The 26,782-nt window shown below is 42.3% G+C and overlaps 3 protein-coding genes across 8 annotated transcripts; all 3 read right to left on the reverse strand.

Annotated features, from left to right (window-relative positions):
• Positions 1-16: 16 nt before the first annotated feature.
• Positions 17-2,798, reverse strand: snrpg (small nuclear ribonucleoprotein polypeptide G). Of its 3 annotated transcripts, none has more exons than XM_071521300.1 (4): positions 2,678-2,798; positions 2,406-2,428; positions 536-657; positions 17-299 (listed from the first exon to the last, which is right to left on the reverse strand). In XM_071521300.1, exons 1-4 carry the CDS (start codon positions 2,707-2,709, stop codon positions 249-251), a joined length of 228 nt encoding a protein of 75 aa, XP_071377401.1. In that variant the 5' UTR covers positions 2,710-2,798; the 3' UTR covers positions 17-248. The 3 variants fall into 3 exon arrangements, with proteins under 3 accessions (XP_071377401.1, XP_071377400.1, XP_071377399.1); XM_071521299.1 differs by having other exon boundaries at positions 17-291; positions 533-657; XM_071521298.1 differs by having other exon boundaries at positions 533-657.
• Positions 2,799-3,586: 788 nt separating this feature from the next.
• Positions 3,587-6,999, reverse strand: LOC139645556 (zinc finger protein 91). Its single transcript, XM_071521302.1, has 2 exons — positions 6,862-6,999; positions 3,587-6,385 (listed from the first exon to the last, which is right to left on the reverse strand). The coding sequence occupies exon 2, from the start codon at positions 6,358-6,360 to the stop codon at positions 4,765-4,767; it is 1,596 nt and encodes a 531-aa protein (XP_071377403.1). The 5' UTR covers positions 6,361-6,385; positions 6,862-6,999; the 3' UTR covers positions 3,587-4,764.
• Positions 7,000-7,410: 411 nt separating this feature from the next.
• On the reverse strand, positions 7,411-21,597 carry tbc1d22b (TBC1 domain family, member 22B). Of its 4 annotated transcripts, none has more exons than XM_071521279.1 (14): positions 21,340-21,597; positions 18,250-18,306; positions 17,592-17,784; positions 17,111-17,267; positions 15,123-15,290; positions 14,819-14,889; positions 14,340-14,468; positions 14,091-14,156; positions 13,098-13,212; positions 12,550-12,656; positions 12,384-12,459; positions 11,975-12,102; positions 11,216-11,311; positions 7,411-10,899 (listed from the first exon to the last, which is right to left on the reverse strand). In XM_071521279.1, exons 1-14 carry the CDS (start codon positions 21,393-21,395, stop codon positions 10,771-10,773), a joined length of 1,548 nt encoding a protein of 515 aa, XP_071377380.1. In that variant the 5' UTR covers positions 21,396-21,597; the 3' UTR covers positions 7,411-10,770. The 4 variants fall into 4 exon arrangements, with proteins under 4 accessions (XP_071377380.1, XP_071377379.1, XP_071377378.1 ...); XM_071521278.1 differs by having other exon boundaries at positions 17,111-17,276; XM_071521277.1 differs by having other exon boundaries at positions 17,111-17,282.
• Between the last annotated feature and the right edge of the window lie 5,185 nt (positions 21,598-26,782).

Here is a 26,782-nt window from a genome sequence, read left to right on the forward strand (position 1 = left end):
GCAACAACACTAAATATAAAGAAAAACAGATAAAGGTTTATTCACAAGATTACACAATTCAAAACATTTCCAAACAAAAACATGTCTGTCAATGTAAATGAGATAGACATCTTACAATTCAAAGAAAACACATTTTCTTCCTCTCTTTCAAACAACCAAAAAAAAAAGAGAAAACCTACAAAAACGTCAATAAAAGAATGTAAAAGGTGTCGATCATTCCTTTCTCCATCAGTAGCCGCCTCCTTGTCTCATACTCTCTCCAAGGCCTCCAACATGATGATGCTGTTTCCTCTGATGACCTATAAGAAACAAGACCACAGAAGAGTTACACACTACATTTACTGTATCTATTAAACAACAAACTTGATCCTCATCACACAAGACCCTTAAATAAACTACCTGGTTAAGCAGAATAAATATGAGGCACGTGACAAATTCATAGAAATCAGGCAATGAAAAGACAGGAGTCGTGATCAGGGAAGTAGACACACTGTCCACAGGACAAGGCGGACGAGGCTGAGCAGATACTGACCACCATGCCGATGCCATTCTGCTGTCCTCCTGGGCCCATCTCAAGACAGTCGTCCATCACCAGGTTCATGAAGGGGTCGAACCCTCGCAGGATGCCCTGCACATGTCTGCCTCCGTTCAGCTTCACTGAGGGGTAGAAAACACATCAGTCATGAACCATCTACATATTTAGTTTAATCATTCTGTTTCTGTTCAGTTTTCAAGTAGACCTAAACAAAGTCCCGCTCGCTTTTACATCCATTTCAAAGTTAGCAAATGGGCATGCCAATCAACCTAGCAGTAAGGATTGCATCAATTATAGTTACTCTGATGTTTTCTATTCTAGGCAACCTGATGATCATCAAACTTTAGTCTAAATAACTGCATACATTTTGTAGCACTCACAACTTCTGATCACTGCCTCTCTTTCTTTATGTAGGAGAGAGAATCACATCACACTACATGCTGAAATTTTGCAGTTTAATGTTGCCTTGCTCACATGATACCACCACACACAACTCATACAACAAAACTTAAAACTTTTCCCAAATCTTTAGGGTCCACTCCTCGTTTCAACATGCATCCAATACACCAAGCAGCACTTATTCCTATACATGTCATCATTGACAACTGCCTCATCAGCTACTCCGTTCAGCCTTTCGCTTAAGTCCATCAATACTGCAAGCACAAGCTTTCTAACAAGAAGCACCATATCTAAAGTGCGAACAGGTTGCTGCGTTAATGACTAATGTTAATACTGTTAACACGTAGCTATCTTTTCTAAGGCTGGGGACACACTAGAGCAGGGTTTCCCAAACCTCTCCTCGAGTACCCCTTGTCCTGCATGTTTTAGATCTCTCCCTGCTCCAACACAACTGATTCAAATGATGAACTCTTTATCAACCCCTGAAGCTGCTTGTTAACAAGCTGATCATTTAAATCAGCTGTGTTGGAGCAGGGAGAGATCTAAAACATGCAGGACAAGGGGTACTCGAGGAGAGGTTTGGGAAACCCTGCACTAGAGGATATTGGGCCGACTTCCACCAGATTCTTCCCACCCCCACAACCAGATGGGGAAATCTTTATCGGAAGCTTGGTTGGGGCCAATGGTCGGCAAAGATCATCTGTTCGTGTGAGGCATGTTATAGACTCAGTCTTAACAGGTCAAATGTGCCGTAGAATTCTGAGACCTCCAACGCATTTTACTCAGTCTCACTTAGCTTAAAAAAAAAAACAGCCTGCTTATTGACCCCATAGAAGTATGAAATATCTCTGAATATAATATAAAGATAATGTGATTTATTGTACATACTTATGACTACACTTATATGTAGGTGTGCCCTGTGATTTGGGTTTGACCTTTGGTTGCCTTAGAACGAAAAAGATTAAAAACTACTGGTGTAAGTTAGGCTATTAGAGATCAAAAATTCACTCCAAAAGCGGAGACCGCCAACAGCCAATGAGAGCCGAGTTTACAGTGAGGTGAGGCGGAAAGAATATAATAAAAAAGTTTAATTGATGTATTATTATAAAAGATAGTGCACCTATTTAAGATCCTTGAAATTAAAAATACGGGAACCTCTGTCAAACAGATTTAGGCTAATGTCTGTCTGTGATGTCCCGTCCTTGCCCAATCATCTAGTGTGAGCAGATTAACGACGGAGGGACAAAAAACCTGTAAAATCTATCGTTAGATGTGTGATACAATGAGTTTTCAAAAACGACTAGGAGTTTAAGTCTAGTATGTCCCCAACAAGATTCCTCTTGACTCCGTCTGTCCCAGAACATAAACAGACAGCAGAGGTATGTGTTATGTAGTTTAGCTAGTCACAGCAGGTCCAGGCTGTCGGGTGTAGCTACACATGATCATTTTGAATAATGGATTTTGTACTCACACGAAAGCTTCTTGTCCATGAACCTGAAACAAAGAAAAGTACATTAGCTACAGAAGTATGGTCGGCGGTTAACTGCCATAACCTCTCGTTTTTCATTCAGCAATGATAAGAGTCATGTCTTCTGACAGGCTAGCTAGTGTTAGCTTGCGTCCAATGCAAACAATGCAGCACGGCAGTCATTTAAGACACAATCAGACAAAGCATCGTTAAGACTAGAGGAAACCGTCAGACTTAAAGGATGAGGGTTTTAGTAAACAAGCGAGTGAACTTACTTCTTCAGCTCTGGCGGGTGTGCTTTGCTCATTTTGTCTTTATTTTCTAAAAGTTAACACAGAGTGGTTCGTCGGCTTTTCGTTTCACAAAACCGCGGAAGGAAAGCATGCGCCGATAGACAGGAAGTTCACAGCGCGTTTCCATCTTAGATTTTATGGCTTGTGTCTGCACAGCGCCGCCCTGTGGCCAGGATGACGCAAAACTGATATGGATCATGGAAAATGTGTTTTCCACTGCTCTTTATTGAAAAGTATACTACAAAAATACAAGTAACTTTCAATTTATATAATATCGGAATTCTATTCTACAACATAAAAATAAAGACGGGGGTCAATGGATATGATTTAAATAAAAAGACAAGGAAAAGGAAAAAAAACAAAAACAATTTCAGAACAATCTCCTTTGAGATTGAGGTTTGATGTGCGAGTTGAGAATATGAATTTGCCAAAAAGACACAAAACCATGATTGTGTTATCAATGTCATGTGAAATGGATTCACTTTCAAGCCCATAAAAACTAGATCCTGTTGCTGCTCTAAACTTGTGTCCAATCATAATGTAGACGTCTTTGTGAATCACATTTGTTTGTTTCTATGTGTTTGCTGTGAATGTAGATTGTTTGGATCATCAGTGATACACAGGCAAATACACAAGTGTAAACAATGTAGTATAATCTGCTGAAACTATGCTTTGCAAATAAAATAAGGGCAGAGAAAGGCGTTTCATGTGGAGAGCCTTCAGTAAACATAAACAGGCCTACTACTGCTGTGAAACTGCACAATAGATTTGTGACTATGCTTGCAATGTTGGCAAAATGAACACAAACAGAAAACATCTCATGAGAAAATCTTTTCTTTTTTAATGATGTACTCTATAAAGAACCATAAACTCATTTACAAAAGACCTTTCAAAAGTGGAAGCTTTCAAAACCTATTAAATCATTTTTTCACAGTTGCTTTTTGAAAACAGTAGCAGAAAATCACATAGAGAAAAAAAATCATGTTGATCCTGGTTCATTCACTAAGCGTATTTATCAAGCATCACAGATTTACTGGAAAGTTGCCATTACTGCATCTATTTGCATAGCTAGATATTATATTCCATCAGTACACATCATCTAAAAAGATAGGCCAATGTGAAAGGCATTTTACCGGACATAATTATCCATGACAGCCATAAACATTTTGTCATGCCATGAACACACGGCAATAACACTGATGTTGGAATCTCATCTAAAATGGCATGTAAATAATACATGTTTGACATTTTCTCCTCTGCAAATTCGATTTAACTAGCAACCTGCACAACTTGATTTCATTCAGACCTTGGAAAAATATTATTTGCAAATGCTTTCTGTGGTTTTAAATGGGTGAGATTTGCCACACAGGTTAATATGAGTGCCAGAGTTTAGACAATTGAACAAAAACCATGTGAAAATCCAGTGAGTATACTTTTTCAGTGATTGACCACTTACATAACATTTGATTTACCCCGATGCAGTAAACTCCACCCATCTCGTAATCCAAGCAGGTTAGAACAAATACTAAAAACGATTTGCAAATGCTATTTGACCCAGGTCTGACTGTCACTGAAATGACAATACAGCAACATAATAACAGGGGCACTCCAGAATTTCAACCAATTTATGACTCATTATTGCCTAAATTCTTACAAAAATAACTAAAATAGCCTACAGCTGAAGTACCTTGACCTTATTTAGCTAAAGCCTTACAAATGTCTTGTGTAAAAATACATCCTTGCACACAAGATATCTGGCAGTGCTTTGGCTGTGGCGTACCATGCTTGTGGAGAATAGAGCACATCTGTATAGAATAGTGGCCAATCAGTAATGGTAAAATAGACTGGATATGCAACTTATTAAAAGATCATCCACTTGTTATCATTTGATATGTTGAAACACATTACATTCAACCAACAATGGGGGTGTAACTACAAGTGGCCTGAATGTTCTAGCAATGAACGGGTGAATCAACAAGAATTTCTAACAGATTCCTTCACTCTCCTCTGTCTGTCCCTTCAAGGCAATAAGGCAATTTAAGTTATGCTGATGACATTCAAAATTAATCTTAGTTTTTGTTGCCAAGTTGATTGTAGTTCTCGGAGATGCAGTCCTCCTCCACCCTGATTCGAAGGTGGTCCTGGCAGTGTTTCAGGAAAGTGTCCAGTGCTGAGAAACCCTGCTGGCAGGGCACACAGTGGTACAGCCTCCGTCTCTTCGACCCCGGCCCTTTACTGGTGTCCATCTCCTGGGCACACACACTGCACTGCCTCCTCCTCACAGAGGACTGGTGGAGCTCCACGTGGTCCCTCAGCTCCGACTGGAGGGAGAACACCTCTGCACAGGATGGGCATGGGAACTCTCTATCCACCTCCTCCTCTACTTCAGGCACTTCCCTGCAACTCCCTGGATCATCAAACTCCTCCTCTAATCTGGCCACCTTCTTGCTAGGCCTCCCTGGGCCAGCCCTAACAATCTTGTTATCTGTTAGGCTGGTTTTCAGTTTATTTGGTTTCTTGTCTGATAACTTGGAGTCTTTGGCGGTATTTTCTGGAGATTGGCTTTCTGTCTTTATGACGGTGAAGGTTGAGGCTGCATGCTGTTTGGAATGTGCCAAACGTGACAAATGATGGAGGAAGACTCTGCCACAGACCTGACACGGATACGTGTCCCTCTTTCTGTGTTTGGTGATGACCGGCCTCGGCTCTCTCCTAATGTTCTTCTCCCTGCTGTGTTTCTCTTTCCTGTGCAAGTACAGCTTGGCGGTGCTCCTGAAAACCATCTCGCAGGAGCGACAGCTTAACAGCTTCTGTTTGGATTTAGGCCTATCAATTGAATTTCCATTCACATTAGCATTCCCTCCTTCCCTTCCACCAGTTCCTTCTCCTTTGGTTTTCTGTGCCCTTGGTGCCGTCAGCAGCTCCTCCGCATGGGTGGTCCGCTTATGGCGTTGCAGTCCAGCCACTGTACGGAAGATTCTGGAGCAGAATGGGCACGGCATGTCCCCTCTGCTGCTGGGCCCCGGGGTGTCTGAGGAGTCTGAGAGGGTGGAGCCTGCCTCAGAAACAGGTGGAGAATCAGCTAGAGGGCTACTGGCATCGTCCACAGTCAGTGGGGAAGGTGGTTCACTACAACCAGCCTGCTGATGGTAGAGCAGGGCCTGTTTCTGGCTGAAGCCTCTCCCACATGGGGCGCAGGCGTAGGGGCTGCTGTCCAGGAGGTGGGGCTGGCGGAGAGGTGACTTGTCCTGGGGCCTGTCGGGATCCGCGGCTCCAGTCTTACAGGCGGGGCACGGAGCGCCAAGCCGCGGTTCTCCACAACAAAGCTCGCAGGGGGAGGAATCACGAGCGCACTTGTGCAGCTGTAAGGAAGACAGAAGGGAGAACCCCTTCCCACAGGAGAGGCATTGGTGAGGCTTGGGCAATGCATGTTTTACCTCTTGGTGGCGCAACAGTTCTGTCGTGTCGGGGAAGCCCTTGCCACATTCTCGACAAACACACGAGGACGGGTGGGCTGAGTGCTGCCTCTGGCTCCGGCTGTCCTGCCTCTGTTCGGCCCGTGCCATCAATTTGGCGAGCCTGGACAAGGTGTCTGCTGTGGACCGGGAGCGGCTGAAAGACTCATGTGCTCTTGTGGTGCTCCAACTGCAAGGGACTCCATCCATCCTCCTTCACCAAGCTGCCCTCCTGCTGCAGTTGAGAGGAGAGAACTCACTATCCTGCCACTTCTCATGTCAGCAATTAGCTCAGACACCGAACATGCAACAGACAACAGAGCCAGAGTTTAAAGTACTTAGCAGTTTTTTGTCCATGTGTCGTTAGATAGTTGTTTAACCTAAAGAGCACCAAGTTGCTAACTAACAGTTAGATGCAGTCAACTGTTAAGTTGAAAGAGGGAACTAGCAAGCTAACCTACCCATTAGCTTGCTCCTCCATCTTGCTACCGTTATCTAGAACTGAGAGCGGACAAATTTCGTTTTACAAATAGCACAGAAACTCGGCAAATGATTAACCAATGTCTAGCAATCCAGCTAGTGAGTAGCCAGAAGCATCCTGGTGGCGCTACAGCGCTGCTGGACGGCCAGAGGCTGGCTTCATGTTTGCTAACGTTAGCTTGCTGGAAGCTACGCCGACATGATAATACTCCTTTTGCAAAAACAACTTACCTTGGCACTCAAACAACGTCGATGCGACAGATATATTTCCAGCAGGCTGAACTCAGAGGGCTTGTTTTGTCGCGGTAACTCTTGGTTTCATTATCGCAACCCACATTGGCATGGCTGCAAAAGTGAAACCGAAGTTTGTGTACTTGGTGGAGCTCTCAGTACCACTTCCGCCTACGTCATTTACCCTGTCTTCTTTTTATAGAATTTTCATGACAACACCAATCAGAAAGTGTGTTCAAAACATAAAAAATTGTTAAATCTTAATTCTTTCTCGCATCAGTCTGGCCATTGTGCTCAAAGCCTGACAGTTCATGTAATGAGAAACAGTGAAATTCATGATACTATCAGATCAGGATAATTATCTGGCTACTCACACTTTGATGCTTGAAAAATACTTGTGAGTTGCTCTGGATAAGAGTGTCTGCTAAAGGCCTAAATTGTAAATTGGTCTATCAAGTTAATTTGGAGTCTCTCTGATCTCAACCTAATACTGCCCCCCCCCAAAAGAAAAAAAATACACACACATCAAAATGAAGAATAACAATCGTTTAATATAAACAAAAAGTTAATATACAGCAGTTTACTGTAATAGGTCTTCCTTTAAGGCTGAAGCCAGCGTTGACTACAGAAGCATTCTAACAAGAACAGATTGTATTGGCCCAAGGGTTTGGCATGTGATTGTTGAGGGAAAAAAAAGAAAAAGCAAACAGCATGACTACTCAAATGAATAAACAACTTTACATTTTCTGAGCCTTCCTTTGTCAACATCATGTGTTAAAGACATGATGACATATGACCTTTACATGAAACAGCTTGAAGTGAACAATACAATCATGGCAGGCCTATGAATGAAAATATTACAAACTAGTGACACAATCGTTTGCACAAATGAATAAAGAACCATAGAGCAAAATCTACTTTAAGGCTAAAAGGCATACTTGAACACTCAGAAAACATTTAAAAATGTTTCAGATGTGTAAAAGAGGGTTGAAGAACACAAGAGATGGCAAGACAGAGAACAATGTGAATGAAAAAAGAAAGCAAAAAAACTGACAACAAATAAATCTTGAATGGATAGACAGCATAGTGTTAGATTTTTTTCAAAAAAGGAAAAGCAAATTCATTTATCTAAGCCAGCAAGGTACTGCAGTATCCTCAATAGCACGTAGTTACTTCATGGCAATATAAAGCTAACATTGTAGACTATAGCTGACTTAGAGAAACATTTCAATAGGACTGAATGATGAACAAAACTCATAACCAGTTTCCTGAACATGAATTAAGCCTCATCATATCCTAGAAAGATGTTTCCCCATTGATTTTGTAGTCTACAAAGGCCAGAATATCAGCCGGACATCTAGTGCATTCTACAATTTGCTGAATCATAGTAAATTATACCAAATATCACTACAATCTAACAAAATGAAATTTGAAAACTTGCTCCAGAGTTGTTCAATGCCATTTTCAGATGTGCAGCAAATGATAAAAGCCAAAACCTCAATGCAAATCTAGCGGTTAGGAAATCAAACTACTGTAGGCTAATGATTGTCATATCTTTCACACACACATTGTGCACAAATAATTATCACTGGTAATGAAGGTAGATGAAGTAGTAACACACACATATTCACATTCCATAAAAAAACAAAAAAACAAAACAAAACCTGCAGTCACAAATTAAACAATTTCCTGGATCACGTCACCGACTAGGTAAAGTCACAGGTACAAGAGCAACCCAAACTGAAACTGATATAATATATAATACAAGCATTAATAATAACAAAGCATATGTCCGTGTTAAACTGTAAAAGACAAGAGTACATTACAAATGCTCAAAACAAAGGCATCACCATATATTTTGAAATCCAGCTGCACTGTGTATAAAGGACTGTCTCAAGTAAGGTGGTGAGACTACATGGCCTTCAGTACCAACAAGTGTCAACAAAGTCCCTCTTCCATTTTAAGAATTCACACAAATTATTAAGATTATTCAAAACAGATGACGGCTGTTTTGAAGTTGAAAATCCTTGACTACTGGTTCTGTAAATACTATTGTTACAGTAACAGCAACAGGTACCATATTAAATAATTTATATTGCATTGGGTCGCTTAAATTATTTCTAAACAACTAGAAATATGAATTAAGACTACTATTGTGAACATTGTTACGTATAAAGTAGGTTGGTAAAGTGTCTGATAGTCTATCAACAACATTAGGGCGTAACAAGTCTCATCAGTTGTCACCAACGTCATTTTGGACCGTTAACAGCAGTTTTCATACAGTACGTGCTGCAGTCTCTAACTAAAATGGTATTTCCACCAGTCTAAAACCAAAATTAAAACAAGATACATCTTAGATTAGTTAGTAGTCAGACACAGCATGAACCTAGACCCAGTTCAATCGATAAATTATCTCTAGTGCAAACACAAGAGTGTGGAACTCCAATGTTACGTGAATTGGAAGGTCCCCGTTATTTCTGATCTAATCACATCGAGGCAGTGAGATTCACTTACCCATGTTCCCCCGTGGAGATAAGACCTGTACTAAAGAGCCTCAGTGTAGTGCTGATCCAGAGTTACCAACTTATTCATAATGACCTGAAAGGCAAACTGATACTAGATCAGTTCTCCCACTTGATAAAAATGAAGCCTGAAATGCACCGCGGCACCTTCTCCTGGTTTAGAGGGATCATAGTCGGTAGCAGCAGTGGAACTTAAAGGTTACATGAATTGTACCAAACACTGAGTAAAAGAGTGAAGTTACTGTACCGCTAAACCTGGGCTCATTTTAACAAAGTTTCTTAAGACCAAAGTCATAGAGTTTCTATGACTGAAGAGACACACGGGAACATTTGATGAAAACCACCCTGACCGAATATCAACTTATCAGCTTTTCCAAAATCGTAACCTTAAGCTTAAGTCAGCCCTTCATCAGGAGCTTATCCACTCTTGATTTTTGAGAACTAATAAGAGAAGCCTTTTGGTTCTGGCCCAGCCCGGGGACATGTGATTAAACTGACTGATTGTGGTCCAAACTGCGGACCATGATTTGCTGATTGCCTCGATTAGATTTGGTCATCCTGAACCAAAGCAAAAGACTCCTCACAAAGTAGCTCTCTTGGATCTGAAGAAGGGGAAAACCTGAAGTGGGTATTATTCATAATGGCGCAGCAGTAGCAGACTAAACTGAAGTAGTAGGCTATGGTTTTAAAAGAGAAATCGAAAAAATATAGTGGTTGCTCTACACCCAAGAACTTTTTTTTGTAAAACAATCACTAAAACAAATCTGAAAAAAATATAATCTCTGGATACCATCTTTCACTAAAAGGATGATCTCACAAACATTCATCATCCCTTTACATTATATTACATATGTTCTTCTGAATGTACATTTAACTTGTGAGACAATCAATGCTGCATGTCCTAAGAGAGTGTAAACCAAGAGCTCATATGTACGGCCACATACACTGTAACAGTCTGATGAGACAGTACAGTACACAGACTGCAGAAATAGCCCCATATTCACTGAGCTCTATGGGTGCACCATAAACCCTAACCCAATTAAATCCAGTGACTGTTCACTGGATTTAATTTTAACAGGCTAATTACTTGTTGAGTTATCCAGAAGCTCAGAGATAATATCCTGCAAGTCCCATGGAACTGAACCTGCCAAACACAGCAAGTTTTCAAGAGGGAAAACCTGACACAATTTAATTTACCTTTAGTATATATACTTTACATTATGTATCTTTGTACAGCTATGCCAGTCTCTTCCAGGTTACCTCAGAGACAATGTTTAGCTCTGTCTGGAGTGCCTCAGATGCTCTAGGTCCATTCAAACACAGTCCAGTTTGATTTAAAAGGAGAGCATCAAACTGCTGTGTTTGCCATAAGCTGGAAGCCACAGGCCTATCTCTTGTAGTGGTTGGGTGCGTCTGCGAACATATATTTCAGTCTGTAGGCTTCAGCCAGGAGGAGACCCACTTCCTCATTGCCCCAGTGGATTGTGGGAAGGTTTTGCAGTAGCATGAGAAGGCCCTAGAAAGCAAGAGAAAAAACACAATTTGGGCCTGGGAAGACAGAGGTTAATAATATGCATAGTATAATATGCACTTCAGAAATGTAAGTAGATCAACAGTGTTATTTTGTAAAATCTAGCTCTGTGACAAAGTGGGTTCAGTTTTGCACAGACCCTGATGTAGTGGAATTTATACAGTATAACCCGTCTTTTCAACAAATGAGTATTGCTGCTCCTCATTGGTACTGAAATCAATATTCAGTTGGTACTTTCTCATTGAGGGCAGGTTGAAGAGGGTTTGTCATTTTGTGTGTGGGACTAAAGCGTCATTGATACCTGAAAGTCGATCATGGAGAGGATTTCTTTGCGCCACTCTATGAGGAAAGCAGCACAGACGTACAGGTGGAAGTGGGAGAAGCCCTCTGCTTCAGCCTGTTGAAAACAGCAAAATTGTAGCCTGTTACAACACAGCTGCAACCACAGACATACAGAACTCAGTCAACTGAGCAAATACAATGAACCATATCTGCAGCAATGTGAAAATATAAATCAATGTATAATATTTACTAACTGAGCTCAATTATATACACTTTGTAGACTCTTCAACTGGACAGCAAAAGTGACAAAGTGTAGTCGTTGCAGTATTTTTATTCAACCCTAATTTAACCAGGCAAGTTGACTAAGACAACATTGCTATTTACAGAACTGGCCCGGCTGAGTCGTTGCTGGTGGTGGGAGGGTAAAACACAGGATGGTCTCACACACTCACACCTGGGAAAATGTGACTGGAGGGCATAACTTATTCACTTCCCCTACCCAGATTTTCCTAGCTCAGCTTGGGATGTGAACCGGCAACCCTCCAGTGACAAGTCCCCCTCTCTAACCTTCAAGCTGCTGCCACCCAGAGGGTCGTGTCCGCACTACCAGCACAGCACCTCACTAAACTGCTGAGGTGGGTTTCTGTCTTCCCCTCTGATCAAAAAAACTGCAGCCTCTCAGGATTTATAAATTGCAGGAGTCAATGTTGCAATTTCAATTGTTTTTTGATTAATTGTGCAGTCACGGTGATGTCGCAGTAACAACACTGATCTCTACCTGGTAGGTGTCCCAGAGTCGGATAGTGCAGCGAAGCGGTAGCTCCCTCATCAGCAGATTGTTCATCCACCGGAAAGCAAACTGCAGGTACTCCACTTCATACTTCTTGAAATGACCGTGGATGTCCTCTGAGAGACAGACAGACAGACAGACAGACAGATAGACAGACACACACACAGGTTAAAATGGTGTTTTTCCTGTTTACAGCTCTTATCTGGAATCAGCCCTCTATCGCTCTCGACATGCATGCACACAAAGTAGTCAAACCCAAACTGAAGAGGAAAGAGCAGCGGACATATCAGGCATCTAAAACCTAATGTGACACACACACACACTTAATGCTACAGTGCCACATATATTTCATGATGAAGGTGACCCAAGGGATGATAACTGATAGGGGGCCACTTACCATCTATTCTGCTGACTAGCTCCTCCAAAGCCTTCACTTTGTTCTGGATCCCAGGCTGAGCAAAGGTGTAGTTGTCCTGAAAGAACATCGAATTCAGGAAATCGACACTTGCACATTATTTACAGTAACTGTTTGTCTGTTCATTTACATGCGTGTGCGTTCGGACCTGTATTCCATCCAGCAGCTTGCTCATACACCAGAAGCTGTCGGCCTCGATGTTTCTCTGGGTGTCCAGAGGCAGCGCTGCCACCTCAAAGTTCTCCACATCCTCTTCTGGAAGAGCAAATAACACAGAACAGAATTAGTCTGACTGAAATGTATGTTTCCTGAGGGAAGAGCAAAATCTCCTTTTGTTGTAGAGATGGCGGACTGTCAAGTCTGATTTGTTTTTTTCCTTCATCCGTTCACCAAGGCCTCAACTTGGTCCTCACATCTCTACCAGTCGTCCCACATCTCACACTGGATGCAAAGTAAATAAAACCCTAACAAATATACACCCAAGATGACCCCAAGTTTTCTGAATGCTGTCCTGTATTGAGATTGGTTGAAGACTTACATAATACATATGAGCTCTTTGAGAATATTGCATCTGGCTACATAAAGCAGACCATCATCGATTAACCCAGGCAAAAGGCTGACGAGTCATTTTGTTCTAGTGTGAACGTATCAGGTTTTGCAGTGCTGTATACAGTAATTTTCCAGCCGGTAACTTACGGACAAACTCAGAAAGGAAGACGACAAAGAAGGGCGTGACCAGGTCATTGATCCCCTGGACGTAACCGCTGGCTGGGTGACGGATTGCCCAGATAAACAGGATGCGCTCAAACACCTGAAGAAAGACAGTGAGAAGATGCCTGTTTATCCTGTTTGGCAAGCTGGTCATGTATATTACAAGGCAAAAAGCATCTTAAAAGAGAATACTGCTGTTTTTGGCAACTGTACGGGTCCTACGCCTTTCTTAAGTTGGGTTAACCACTTAGCGCAATGTGTGTCATGTGTTTCCATTATTGACATAACTAGCATGCAATATGAGGTTATTGAGACCTATCACAGGCTTCCAGAGTATCTGGAAACAGATCTTAGCATTTTGAAAACCCACAAAAATCACCACATTTGAGGAAGAGGCCATGCTCAGTTAAGTTCCCCTTTACGGTTCCTCTATTGTGCCGTCATTTGAAGCAGGCTCTGTCTCAGTGGCTGGAAAATTTGGCAGTACAACACAATATAATAGACAGTGCAACCTTTCAACTCAGTATAATTCATTCTGACCGCTAAGTCATCGGGGCATCTTCATCAAATGTGGTGTTTTTCTTGGGCTCCTAAGGTGTCTAAGGGTGCGTTCACATGGTGGGATGACAGATTACCAAAACTCTATCCAATAAACAAGCTACTTAGGAGTCCATGTACCTTTTGTTTACAAGCCGTGGTTCACTTGTAATTGGGCAGTGTGAACCTAAATGAACTCTGTACAAAAATGCAACAAAGTAAGCTTTTCTACTATGGTTGAGACCAAAGAAAACAAATGTGTGATCGCACCATAAGGTAATGCCAAACAATGTTCTGTGGTACTCTTTGTCAAGAATGACAGAGGACCCATATGGTATTGTCCTTTAAATGTGAAGCAGTCTTAGGAAGTACATAAGAAAAACATAACAAACCTTTGATGAACCATTAAGATATTTGAACTGTTTGTAATTTCAGTCTTACCTCTTGTACTGCGGGCTGCTGGAACAGGGGAATCAGAGGGTTGGTCCTTGGAATGTCAATGTGGATCTGACAAGACACAAGTTATTCAGAATAATCAAAACAAATAACATTTGTGTTTGTGTGTTTTTGTTCTGAATTCAATACCCAAATCATCATGTGTTACTTTGTGATTGCTTTGATTATGCATCACACCTATTTTTATAAGTATGTTACGTAAGGCTTATTTCAGTTTGTTAACTGAAGTATTACCTGTCTGTATGTGTCTTTATAGTGCTCGTCTGTTCTGGAGTGGTAATACTGCTCTATGAAGCCAAAGTACTCGTCTCTCTTCCTCTTTAGCACCAGCTCTCTGCGCTCCATATTGGCTGGCAGGTAGCCCTGTTAGGGATGGGGAGAGGGGGAGTGATAAGAGAAAATAAAGAAGAGAAGGTGCCAGTGAGGAGAAACCTTTTCTGATTACGTGAACAGCGTCAGAGAGAGAGCAGACGAGCCATTTGAGATAAGAGAGAATAGAGAAGATAAGGTGGCTCGTAAGGATAAGGATTTCGTCATTATGGGAGCATTTTCCTGGAAATGGAGAACAAATGAAAGTGGCTAGTGTTTGAGGACTGACACAGGAAATGTAACTTGGACTATCTAAGGGGATTTGAGACACACAATGCCGCACACCCAGCCAAGATGCAGTGCAGAGCATGTGATGTTGCAAAACTTGAGGTCATGGGACTTACAGAGAGAAGTCTCCATGTGATTGGCCGGACCTCTCTTGGTATGCCTGACCAGCTGTGCTTCCGGAGTTCCTCTGCAGAGCAACACACAACACGATATGAGACACACAATATCAACACTATATTTTACACAGAGAACATCATAGCAGAGATCAGCACACATGGAGGATAACTACTGAGACAGGGAACACCAGGACTAATCTGAAATCATCATCTGAAATAAAGAAGTGTGATCCCGGCCTTAACCTGGGACTAACGCTTTCTCCATGTGTACAGTATGAAACGGGTCCGCTGTGTTTGCTCCCACCTAGGTCAGTGTTGGGACTAGCCAGCAGTTGTTTGAATTTGTCCAGTCGGCTCTTCTCTCGCACCGTCATGGGCGGCGCCCCCGAGGCGTTCTGGTCCGAGATGCGGGCGACCAGCGGGATGATGGGACGGACTGGGAGAGACTGCTGCTTCTGCAGTGAGGAGCGAACTGTGGAGGCCAGAAATGAAAAGTAAGAATATTTAATAATATAAACAAGTAATTCAAAGCAAATATCATGCTCATAAAAAATTAGAACAAGTAAAAACAAGAAGACAACAAGATAAAAAAGATAATAGAGGGTGAAATCAATATAAAAGTAAAAATAACAGGATAAAACACATCACATTAAAGCAAGTCTATAAAAATAGGTTTGAGGAAGTGATTTGAAAGATTATAATGATTCTGCTAGCCTGAGCTCCTCAGGCAGGTTGGTCCAGAGCCTAGAGGCCCTGATGGCAAAAGCCAGGTCAACTTCAGTCTTAAGCCTGGACTTGTGAATGGCCAGAGGGTCTTCCTGAGGATCTGAGGCCTCACACTGGCTCAGAGGGGTTTAAAGGTCTGCAATATAGCATTCTGTTAGAGAGCTGGGGCCGTTAGAGTGATGACCTTTTCTAAGAATTTCCCCTTAAAAGTAAGACTAAATCATAGTAAAGATAAAAGCTATTCACAAAGCATCTTAGCCCTTAAGAGAGCTCCTCAGGTGGAAAAGGAGTTTCTTAAGGAGAGGAGGAAATGACTGAAAGACGCAGAAAAGATGCATTAATGCACAGAATAATCACACAAACAATCACCGCTCCTTCACAGCCTCATATTGTGACACAACCTATTTAATTCCCACTGGACGTGCGCACCGTGCACCGACAAAACAGCAGCTATGGATATAGCGAGTTTTCTCTGTATAGATGGGACACACGTCTGTATCATCTGCAATATACTCTTGTTCAAAAATCCTATTCATATAGGCTTGCCAATATAGTCTATAAATTATACTAATACTACTGAGTCTTGAGCCATTTTCACCAAATCTTAACAAATCAAATTAGTAAAGTATAATAACATTACTGCATTCACTCAAATAAAGGCATAATGCGTCAACATTCATATGGTTTTCAAAGATTTTGTCCAATGAGCTCTATTTAAAAAATTTTTTTGATTGAAATTGTGCTTCCTTGTGTTCATTCTGGATGACAAAAACAGGCGTGTTGATTTTTCTCGATCAAACAATGACAGCGTCCAAAGAGAGCATCACGCCTAGCAACGGGGTCAACCACACCTCCTCACTAAGATAAAAGTTCTTGTCCATTCCTTGCTCAGAGTTGCTCTGAGAACTTTCCTAAATCACTCCTAAGCTAGGACTCCATGCTAAGAGGTTTTAGGCTAAGATAAGAGCTCTCTGAGAGGACTCTCAGAGTGTTTGTGGATAAGGCCCCCATGTTAATGTAGTATCCTGCTTACAGTAGCTACAATAAGGTCATATCCTGCTTTTTTAAGCTTTATTTATCCGGGGGATAGAGCAATTACAGCAACGCTGTGAGTGCGTAAGTTTTGTTTCCATGGTAATATTCAGAATATGCTGCTTCCTCATGTATGCAGAGATATTCATGATTAGGACATTAAAATGCATATAAACAGAAAACAACCTTAACTGGGATATGAGATAGTATCTGTACTAATGTGTGCCCGTTAATGAATTCACTGAGTCCTCCCTCTGGATCAACGAAAACACTTGGTTATTAGTGCAATTGGTTATTAATACATAGCTTTTATGCAGTGCTTTTAGAGATACATTTACAAGACTGTGAAATGTCCTGTCAGGCACAGGGTCTATGGCTAGGAGGTCGGATATTATTCCACTAGCCCTAATTTGAGTGTGAAGTGTCTATCTAATCCCCCCTGACAAAGTCTGAGATTACCTCCCCTATGAATGGCCTGATAATCTGCTCAGTGGTTAACGCCGAGTTCAGCGGTATAGCATATCACCCACATACCTGAGGATGTGTTGAGGTGGGCCTCACTACTGGACTTGACCACCCTGCCGTTGACCAGTTCGCCCTCCGTCTCCTCCTCCTGCACCTCCTGGAGGTCATGACCTTCTGCCCTGGGAGGGGCCAGTCTGTCTGACATCTGGCCTTCTGGCTCACCAGCCTCATTCTGCTGCTGCTGCTGCTGCTGCTGAGAGGACTGCGGGCAAAGGACCAATGAAAAGGGAAAAGAGCAGTTTAGTATCTGTGGTACTCTTTAATTTCAGAGTGACTCAATATCCAAATGAGATCATAAATAACTGCCCGAAAGATTTATAGCTGATGTCACTGACAACAGAAATGGGTTGATATGCAAATGAAAAACATTATCAGCCCACTTCAGTTCAAGGCACATACTAAGATAGTAGTAACACTGATATAGGCTCCTTCTTGATTGTTTAATGCCCAAAACTGTTTAAAAACGGCATTATGACGGTTTGGTAGCCACCTGGTGATGTGTGGATGAGGAGTGCAGGCCTGATGGCAGTGATGAAGGGGGGGTGGGGGCCCCGAGGAAATCCTCGTCTTCCTCATCGTCGATGTCCCAGGCATCGTTGGTGCTACGGGCAAACTCATGGAAACTAGAGGCCTTCTTAGACTTGAGGTTGTTGAATTTAGGCTTCGGGGTGTCCTTGGGAAACCTGCAAGAAAGAGAGAGAGGGAGGGAGAGACACAGAGAGAGAAAATAAAAGAATAACAAAAGTCTCATTAATGCATCAGCACTGGGAGTTTAAGATTTAGAAAGTGTACAGAGATGATTAAACGATTAAAAGAGGCAGGCAGGCCTGGTGGATTCTCAGTCAAGACAGAATAAAAGGGACTTTTATGAGACTATGCACACAAAAGAAACAAAAACACAGACTGAAAATGTTGTAGGGAAAAAATAAGGCAGTAAAAGACAGCGCAGCAACACTCTAAAAGAGAATGAACAATGCCATTGTTAACATGGCATGACTGACAGTGGCACTAGCGCAATCCACACGTTCAAGGACTCAAAGCAAAGACAAAACTGCAGCAACAACAAACCAAGTAGACAATGGGAATGAAAGAAAAAGCGTTTCCATGTGGATGATACTCCATGCAGACCGGTTCTGTCGAGCACTTACGTGCGTCGCAAGCGTGGGTCGAGAGGTGGATGCTGCGCTCCATAAACAGGCTGTATACTGTAGAAGATGAGATATGAAAAGCTGTCATCCAAATCTTTCACGTGGCCTGGTGCTGCTCGTCAACGACTTTTTTCGGCAGACCTACTCTACTCATCAATTATTATTCAAAGGAAAGTGGGCAGACCCCCCTTTCCCTGTCTATTATTTAACTGTATTTGAATAAATGGAAAGCAGAGAGAAGTGGGTATTTGACTGCACCAGGGAAGCGGGGGAGGGTATGTTGCACTTTTCCTCTCATATTTTCCCTAAAACCTGTAGTTAAAAGGATGGTGGATGCAACCTGGTAATTTGCTTGATCCCCTAAAATGACTCCCCTGAAGATAGCAGACAAGGATCACAGCACAGGAAGCACCATGACTGGAAATCAAACTTTGGCCCAGGCATGGGGCTGGAGATCTGGCTGGCGTAGACTGTGCCATACGGACGAGCCCAGTGTTATTACAGCCTGCGAATTAGGCTACACATTCAGCCTTCCTTTGATAGACGACTTCATTTTTAGCTCAGTTCCTCCCTCGTATTAAATAATATCTCTCCCTCGCTTTCGTAGATTGCGCTGTGATTAGTGTGTCTTGAACAGAATCGCTGAACAGCTTGCACGGCTACAGCATCGTCCGCCACCCTGTGGAGAGTATCCTGTTCAGCGGATGCAAGCATCTTAATGCTCAGCCTCCATCCAATGCTCTGATGACCCACAGCAGACACAGTCAGAGTCGGAGGCTGGGACCTGGGCCAGAAACATGCTGCACTGACACTTGGGCTGCATTGTCAACAATGGTCCTTTCCTCATCACTTTTTCTTCATAGAAAGCCAAGGGCATTGGCCTCCTCTGGTGACCTCATTGACCCATTCACACTTCTGTGCTCCTCTGAAAAACGGTCAACAGGAATCAAGGCGGAAATGCACATATGGGCCTGTTTCAATGGGCAGGAATCAGTTATTAGTCACACTCTTTCTTGTAAACAAATAATTTGTTTATAAAACTAAAAATTGTCACTGGAAGGAGGCTTTAGGGAAAAGTTAGGGGAAGACCGCATGGAGCCCAGGGTTTTTGCTTTCGTTGATAAGTACTCTATTTACTGATTGGAAACCAAGGGGATTTTCTAGTGATGTTTTTTTTTCCATTCACCAAGGCAGTGGGCCAACACTAGTACTAATATTACCATTTATCCAAAACACTGTCTGTCACTGTGACAGAAATTAGACTTATCATAAGCCCTTCTTTCTAACACTGAGTAGCTTTTGTGTGAATAGCACAGAGCGACAAATATCATTAGATGGTGGATTTTGTCATACTGTGGCCTGTCTTGAATTGGCCTGAGGCTAAAAGATGTCAACCTAATTCAGGTCATTTGCATGAATAAACTGACAGTAAGCCTGGTGGCTCAGAACTGGGTCTGTTCATTATCTGGCCCTGCCAGACTCCTTTGTTTACCAGCCTCAGACTTGTTTTATCAGGAGCAGCTCAAGGACAGGCAGTTGGTCTAGCTGGTTGCTTTCCTGTTCAAACATATGTTTGTGTTTGGGTTTCCAGCCTTCCACCCACCACAGTTTGAGAGAGATCAGTGTGTGTGACAAAGACGGACAACACCCTCTCCTTAGAGATCCTCTCTTCTCAGATTACCCCAAACAGACTGGCCCCTCTCCACTCCACCCGCTCTGCCATGCAGTTGTACTGGGCCAGGGCAGGAAGACGCCCACTGAGTCTTGACAGGCTCTCTCACACACAAACGCATATAGGCTTATAGACATGTAAACACACACACAGAGACGAGTTTTCAGTTATCGGCTCTACTTTACCCATACTGCCCATGTGACCTAAGGCTACTAACATCACATGGGTGCAGGTTAAGGAGAATAAAAGACAGGAGGATATGGGAATAGCTGCAGGCACTTAGTGTCCATTATGGCTCATTAAAAATACCTACCATGACAGTTATGCCTATTGAGCAGGCTCTACAGGCTGAGACTAGACTAGGCTAGTAGGCCATAACCTATGAAGTAACAGTCCACAACACATACTCCCTCCCACTTAAGTAACATAATACTATTTTTGCCCTACTAACACAAAACATGATCTGTACTTTGTAACAAGCCAAACATGTGTGGCAATCAAGTGTCTCTGTTAGTCAAAAGAAACTACAGCCTGATCAACTAGTTCATGTGGGTCAGCAGTCGGTCAGCTTGAAAGGGATTAGATAACTCAGTAATAAAACTGCAATGAAAAGAGGATGTCTTTTATTCAACTACTCATGATTCATCTAACAAGACATTAAAAACCCACTCAATCAGCCACTGAGTTTACAAAATAAGCCCCACTCCTGCCTTGTATCTGAGAAGATTGCATGATGACCTTCATTAAAAGACTGTTGTCTTTACTGTCAACTCCAACAATGTTGCAAGCTCCACGGCCATTTCTCTCTCAACAGATACATTGTGTCACCCATCTGAAGACAGAGGAAGCATATGGCAGACGATGCACGGACTATGACAACTGACACCTCCACTTTGAGCTCTACAGACTGCAGAGAGGGAATAGATGGAGGTGCCTCTGTCTCTTGGCTTGGGGCTAGCATGAAGACAAGCAGTGGAACCATAAGGCTTGTCGAGTTTTATTCACCAGCCCCCTTGTGTGATGCAAACCAGACCCAGGCGAACCTGCAACACGGTTCAAAAGGTTGAACAGACACAACTACGACATGCTCAACTCAAATGAATAGCGCTAGAATATTCTAATAGGACTTGTAGTGTCAGTTTATAGTGACCTTATCGGTTTTTATGGTGTTTTACTTCATACTGTATCACTATAATATTCTTATATTATCCCTATAGGAACTTGCAGTGTGTCTGTGGTAGTCATTGTTTATTGGCTTATCCTACTCCAATGTATTTAGATTCTGTAGTATCACTATAGGCGAGTATTCCTGTAGGGACTTACGGTGTTATTTGATATTTATATAGTATCCTTCTAAAATGTATTACAGGACTACTATAATTCTTTGTCGTTAGGCTAGAGAGAGTCAGGAAACCCACCTTCCGGGAACCTTTGCATTTCTCCTCCAAAAATTGATCCTGTTCTCGGTGGCCATGCTCGGATAACACAAATCCCCTCAGACCGACACCGAGGGCGGATTCTCGCACGAACAAACCATCGGGAAACCGTTTCCGCGTTTCACCGGCGACAACGTAGCCCCGCTCCGCTCCTTCTGCTCGATCTCCTCCTGAGTTTAGACCGCCGGGAGACAATGTTATTTTGTTTTCTATTACGATGATGTGTGATACGGAGCGCTGGAGGTCGCCATCTTGGAGTACACCGACGGAGGCGTACGATTGGCGGGCGGGTCTAACAGGTGCAGAGAAACTGACCAATAGAAAACGCCCCAAGAATGACAGTCAGAGATGCTCAATGATCCACATTGCACTCACACAAAGACATGTGGGATGAATTGCAAACTTTGTAATGATGGGGGGAAGTTTGTTAAAAAGCTACAGTATGTCACCAACTGGATAAAGTCCCAATGCTTCCCAGGTAATATTGCCTATTTGTTATTGAGTTGCGATTTGACAAAGATGCGCAGCAGGTTAATCAGTTTTAAGCAGTTTATAAATCAGAAATAGTAACCAACAAATGTTCAAGTGTCATCTACAATACAATTATTAGGCCTACAGACATTATTTACAGCTGTTTGCCAGGCAATCAGAAAAATCAAAATATATCATTTGTCATTGCTCAATAAAAGGTCCTGATTTGATGCTGAATAATACTTCTCTGTTTTTTCCACCAGGCACTGCATCTAGCGCCTCTGTCCACATGAGGGCAGGCATTTTCTGCTGCCACAGCACATTGCTGGGAGAGACACCTAGCCAAAATGAAACCAGTTGAACCACCGTGTATTTACTGTAAATGTTTGGAAAAAGTGAGTTGTACATTTGTGGTGCTCATTACATGTCAACAGCAGATAGCTGACAGCACAGATGTCATGCGACCATTCGTTGTATAAATGATGGTACAAACATGTGCAGTCAAGGGAATGAACCAGAGGGGCTAGTCATTGTTGTTGAGGAACTAAAATGCTTTAATTGCTTTTGTGAAATTTACTTTATGTTATTCACTGACTGATTCAAGGCCCCCAATGACACACAGAGAGCACCCACTTTAAAGTCCACTTTTTCATATTCAAACACAGGCAAATTGAGCTTTTGGAGGCATGAGTTAGTTTCGTTTTACATGCCAGTCTGTATTTGAATTGCAGGTGCTCTCCTATGTCTGTTTGTTTAGGGAAATCACTGCAACTCCCCACTTGTCTTCAACTCTCCCAGCGCTCCACAAACTTCAACTGACAAAATCCAGGTGAGACTTTTTCAATTTCACTCTCACTTCCCCCTTAGACCTATCTTTCTTCTAATCTGTAGTACTTTTTACAGTTTGTGAACAAATTGACTTTGATAGCATGATGAGTAGAGAATAGTTCCACTCACACTCATATTTCCTGTGGTTATCCATTTGTAATGACAGAGGCAAAAAAAACTTTTGGAAACTCTCTAAAACTTTTAGCCCTTCCCTGAAGCAGCTCTTGTGACTTCTTTTCTGCTCCATTCATTTTGATATGGTCAACTTGTTAAGGAAAACAGGGGTGTGAAACGAGCAGGCGGAGAGGAGATACACTGATACAGTCACAAGACGGGACAATAAGGAGCTGTGTGTGGGACTGCTGGTCTGCCTGGGGCACAACAGTTTGTCAGGCTGCATTCTAGAGTTACTTTGAACTTTCAGCCCACCAGAGCAACATGGCTATTTATTTATTTTCTCAGAAATGGCAGACAATCTCTCTCTCCTCTGAGTATTAAGTGTCTATGTTTTTGCAGAACCTGAGGGAAGCTTTCATATTTTTTTTTTTGTATATTATGCTTTGGGGGTTTAGGGGCAAATATAACTTTTAACTTCAAACCCTGGATGCAATCTCTCTTTTTTGTTGAGTATGTTTGAGTATGTTTAAGATATCTATTTTTCCAGAGTAACAACTTTGCCATGGCACATGCTCAGTAGAGTTGAAGCCCCCAGCCATATTTTGGTTTGTGTGACCCCCCTTGTCATGCTCTCTCCCTCTCACCCCTGAAAGGCTAGCATTGTGACTTTTTCTCTTCCTGAATGCTTAAGTGGCAGTAAAACCACCCCGACAGCATTCTTTGAGAAAAGAGGAACTTTTTCTTTTGTCGTCCTGTCATCGTGTTGGATGTTAAAGAGTTTTTCTAAAAGTTTAGAGAACAAAGAGAGAGAACACATACAGCTAAAACATTCGTAAAAAGTTGCTCAAAACTTTGTGAGAAGTTCTGAAAAGTCAGATTAGAACTCTTAGGTTAACTGTAAGCTTATTCAGAGCTTTTTTCAGAAGAGGTAAGTTTTTTTCTTACATGTTAATTGTGTAAACTGCTTAATAAAATAAATGTTTGCTAAGTAGTTCAAATATTTTTGGGGGTAAAAGTCTTATTCGACCACATGAACCTTAAGAGATCATTGTTTTGTTGGCATGGAGAGATGAATGGAAAATAATTTTACCAGCCTGCATGGATTTTTGTAATGACACAACGTATTATCAATTATAATTTGCTTTGTCAGGATAATCGCAGAAAATGAGCAGTCAATGATAGTGTTGATAACATAACTATACTGTGACAGACAAAAGGAAAGAAATCCAACTTTTGTGCTTCTCTCTCCAGGCACATGGTGATGTGTAGCCAAGTTCTTCATCTCAAGGTCAAAGGGTCGTTTATAGCTGCACTCACACACCCCGCCTGTGACCAGGGCATGGAGGACTGTGAATTCTCTGAGAAAGGTAAGATAGAGGCCTTACTGTGTGTGTGTGTGTGTGTGTGTGTGTGCAAGCGCGAATTCATGCGCAGTACATGTGATCATTGACCCTTCCTCCCTCATAGCTTACCACACCATAGCTCTACAATGTATAGACTTCTCTACATAACTACATAACACCTACCACGTGTCTCTATAGCCTTCATACAAGTCTACCATCATGAAGCTATCATGCATATACTCTATTTCTACTGTACTGCAGCTGTGGCTGCTACCGGATTTTCCCTCTAATAGATATAGCTTTATATAGTAATAGAATCAGTTTTCTGGTAACACAAAACTGTATGTAAATCAACTTGTTTGCCAGATCACATTTTGCACATTCTAATAGTGGAATAGAGGACTAATTCTGAATTTTATGAATTTTCTGAGTGAGGGTGCAGCAGTAATTCATTGTTGCATGCATTAAAACCTGACAGTTCCATGAAGGCTCCATCTGTACGCATGAGGGCTCACACAATCTCATCATATATAAGACTACATAAGAATACATAAGACTAGAATCATGCATCATGGTTAGAGACAATATAGAGAAAAACCACAGTGAGCTTATGGTAGGTTATAGGATGATCCTGTAAGATAGAAGGCTAAGAGCGCAGCGCTGGTGTGACTCGGTTCAGTTGCCGCTGTGAGCTCACACATGGCTGATGACCTTCTGGGTGTGTAGCGCCTGACCCCGGATCAGATTGAGGTTACTGTGCGTTTTACACCCCAGTGCCTACCTATGGCGCATTAATCCTCAGATCGTATTGTCTAACGCGGTGTGTAAATCTGCGGACTGCACAGCTGACCCTCCTTCAGTGCCAGGCGGTGCTCGGCCCTCACTGTTACTGCTGGTGATGAGAAATATTCTTTTTTTTTTTGTATTTGATCAAGGCAAAGTCTTCCACCCTGTAAAACTGCCTTCATAGAAGCTGTTATATATTGAGTAATTCAGTCATGCTGTGTGCATTTGTATTCAGTAAAGGTATAAATGTATTCTTCTTCTTTCTGCATGAAAGCACATTTTTTATGCAAGGGAGTAAATTATTTTCTTTTCAACATTTGTATTTAGCTTTTGGTGATGATGTTTTCGTAGATGATGATGTTGTTTTTGCATCATATGCGCCACCATACAAGACCGCTGTATAGAGGAGGGAGAGGCTGACTGGCAGGAGAAGTTGTATGGGGGCCAAAAAATGAAGTGGAAATGAAGTGTGTGTGAGTGTGAGCGAGAGAGAGAGAGAGAGAGAGAGAGAGAGAGAGGTGAAAGGAGAAAGTTTATATGCATACTGGACATGCATCTGCATAAATATATGTTTTTGTTTTGGAGCAAGTGTGTGCATGTGCAGTGGGGAGAGAGAGAGAGAGAGAGAAAGAGAGAGAATGTGTGTTGTGGTGTGCACTTATCGTAAAACAACCCTTTAGACAAGGTGTGACAGTGTTTACTGCTCCTCTGCTTTTAGCAAATATCCATCGTTACCTCTGTGTCGTTATCACCCTGCTTATTATGCATTCACAAACAACACACAAACACACACGAAGCCAAACACACTCACACACATAAGAAATTAACGCACATAAACAAGGAAACCGCTCCCTGTACTCATTCCAATTGACACACTCAGTTTAGCTTTGTGGGAGATTGTGTGAGTTTGTATGTGCATCAGTGTGTGTGTGAGTGTGTGAGCGAGTGTGTGCCCAGTAGACTGAGTTATGAGCGTGAATGGAGTGAATGGTATTTGACCATGTGCATTGTGCTTTATGAGATGAGCAGGCTTTAATGACTCTGTCACCAGTAAATGGGCTCTGATTTGTAGCACAGCTGTCGTTCCACACTCTGATCAACTCAGGCCTTCTGGAGACACACACACACACGCACATTTGCAAATATTCAGTGCACACCCCACACCTAAACATCCATATTAAACCATACATGCTCATGCTGGGGTTCATGTAGATTGGGATCCTGGCACAAACAGTCTCATTAACTCGTGTTGTCGATACGGGTCTAAGTAATTGCAATCTTAGGTCTAATCAGAGAGAAATTACAGCCGTTCAGATGCAGGCAGCAGTCAGACATTAGATCTCATATCCAATCAATGTACCTATTCCTCAGAGAGGCCTCCGATCTATACATGTTATGGATGGGGCGGATTTGATTCCATTGTTCTTGTGGATATAGCACAGATTGAGTTCTGCTATTCATGAACACACGGTGCAGATGCAGCAGAGGGGCTGTGGGTGGAGCGGAGTTGGGAGCCCGTCCTTCAACCAGAGGCCCTGAGTGGGTTCAAGCCCCATATTGGCAAGCACCCACCCTGCTGAAGTGTCCTTAAGCAAGACGCTGAATCCCTACCAGCTCCAGGGACGCTGCTCTGTAGCGGAACCTGCATCCTCTGTGTGGTGGGAGGCAAGTGGAAAGACAATTTCCCTATGGGGATCAATAAAATATATCACACTACTGCATTGGTAATATCTTCCTCGGCTGGGGGAGGGTCTGGTTCAGGTTTAGTTTCTCCTATATGAGAGGGAATCTGATGCTGGTTGTGTCGCATAAACATGCTGCATTCATTAACACATGCACATTTGCCCTTGCAAACGTATTGCTGGTGTCAGGTGAAAACC

Source organism: Centroberyx affinis, unplaced genomic scaffold (assembly GCF_046629955.1).
Source record: "Centroberyx affinis isolate AG114_WGS23_722 - 3 ecotype Tasmania unplaced genomic scaffold, CSIRO-AGI_Caff_v1 ptg000880l_1, whole genome shotgun sequence".
In the NCBI taxonomy this organism is placed as follows: domain Eukaryota; kingdom Metazoa; phylum Chordata; class Actinopteri; order Beryciformes; family Berycidae; genus Centroberyx; species Centroberyx affinis.

Excerpts from the sequence above, each read along its gene's own strand:
- snrpg (XM_071521299.1), bottom strand. The coding sequence starts at position 2,709 with ATGAGCAAAGCACACCCGCCAGAGCTGAAGAA. Across the intron at positions 2,429-2,677 it reads CACCCGCCAGAGCTGAAGAA|GTTCATGGACAAGAAGCTTT; the intron begins GTAAGTTCACTC and ends TCTTTGTTTCAG. Across the intron at positions 292-532 it reads AGAATGGCATCGGCATGGTG|AGGAAACAGCATCATCATGT; the intron begins GTCAGTATCTGC and ends ATAGGTCATCAG.
- LOC139645556 (XM_071521302.1), bottom strand. The coding sequence starts at position 6,360 with ATGGATGGAGTCCCTTGCAGTTGGAGCACCACAAGAGCACATGAGTCT.
- tbc1d22b (XM_071521276.1), bottom strand. The coding sequence starts at position 21,395 with ATGGCCACCGAGAACAGGATCAATTTTTGGAGGAGAAATGCAAAGGTT. Across the intron at positions 18,307-21,339 it reads AATGCAAAGGTTCCCGGAAG|TATACAGCCTGTTTATGGAG; the intron begins GTGGGTTTCCTG and ends CATCTTCTACAG. Across the intron at positions 12,460-12,549 it reads AGCTGCTGGATGGAATACAG|GACAACTACACCTTTGCTCA; the intron begins GTCCGAACGCAC and ends ATGTTCTTTCAG.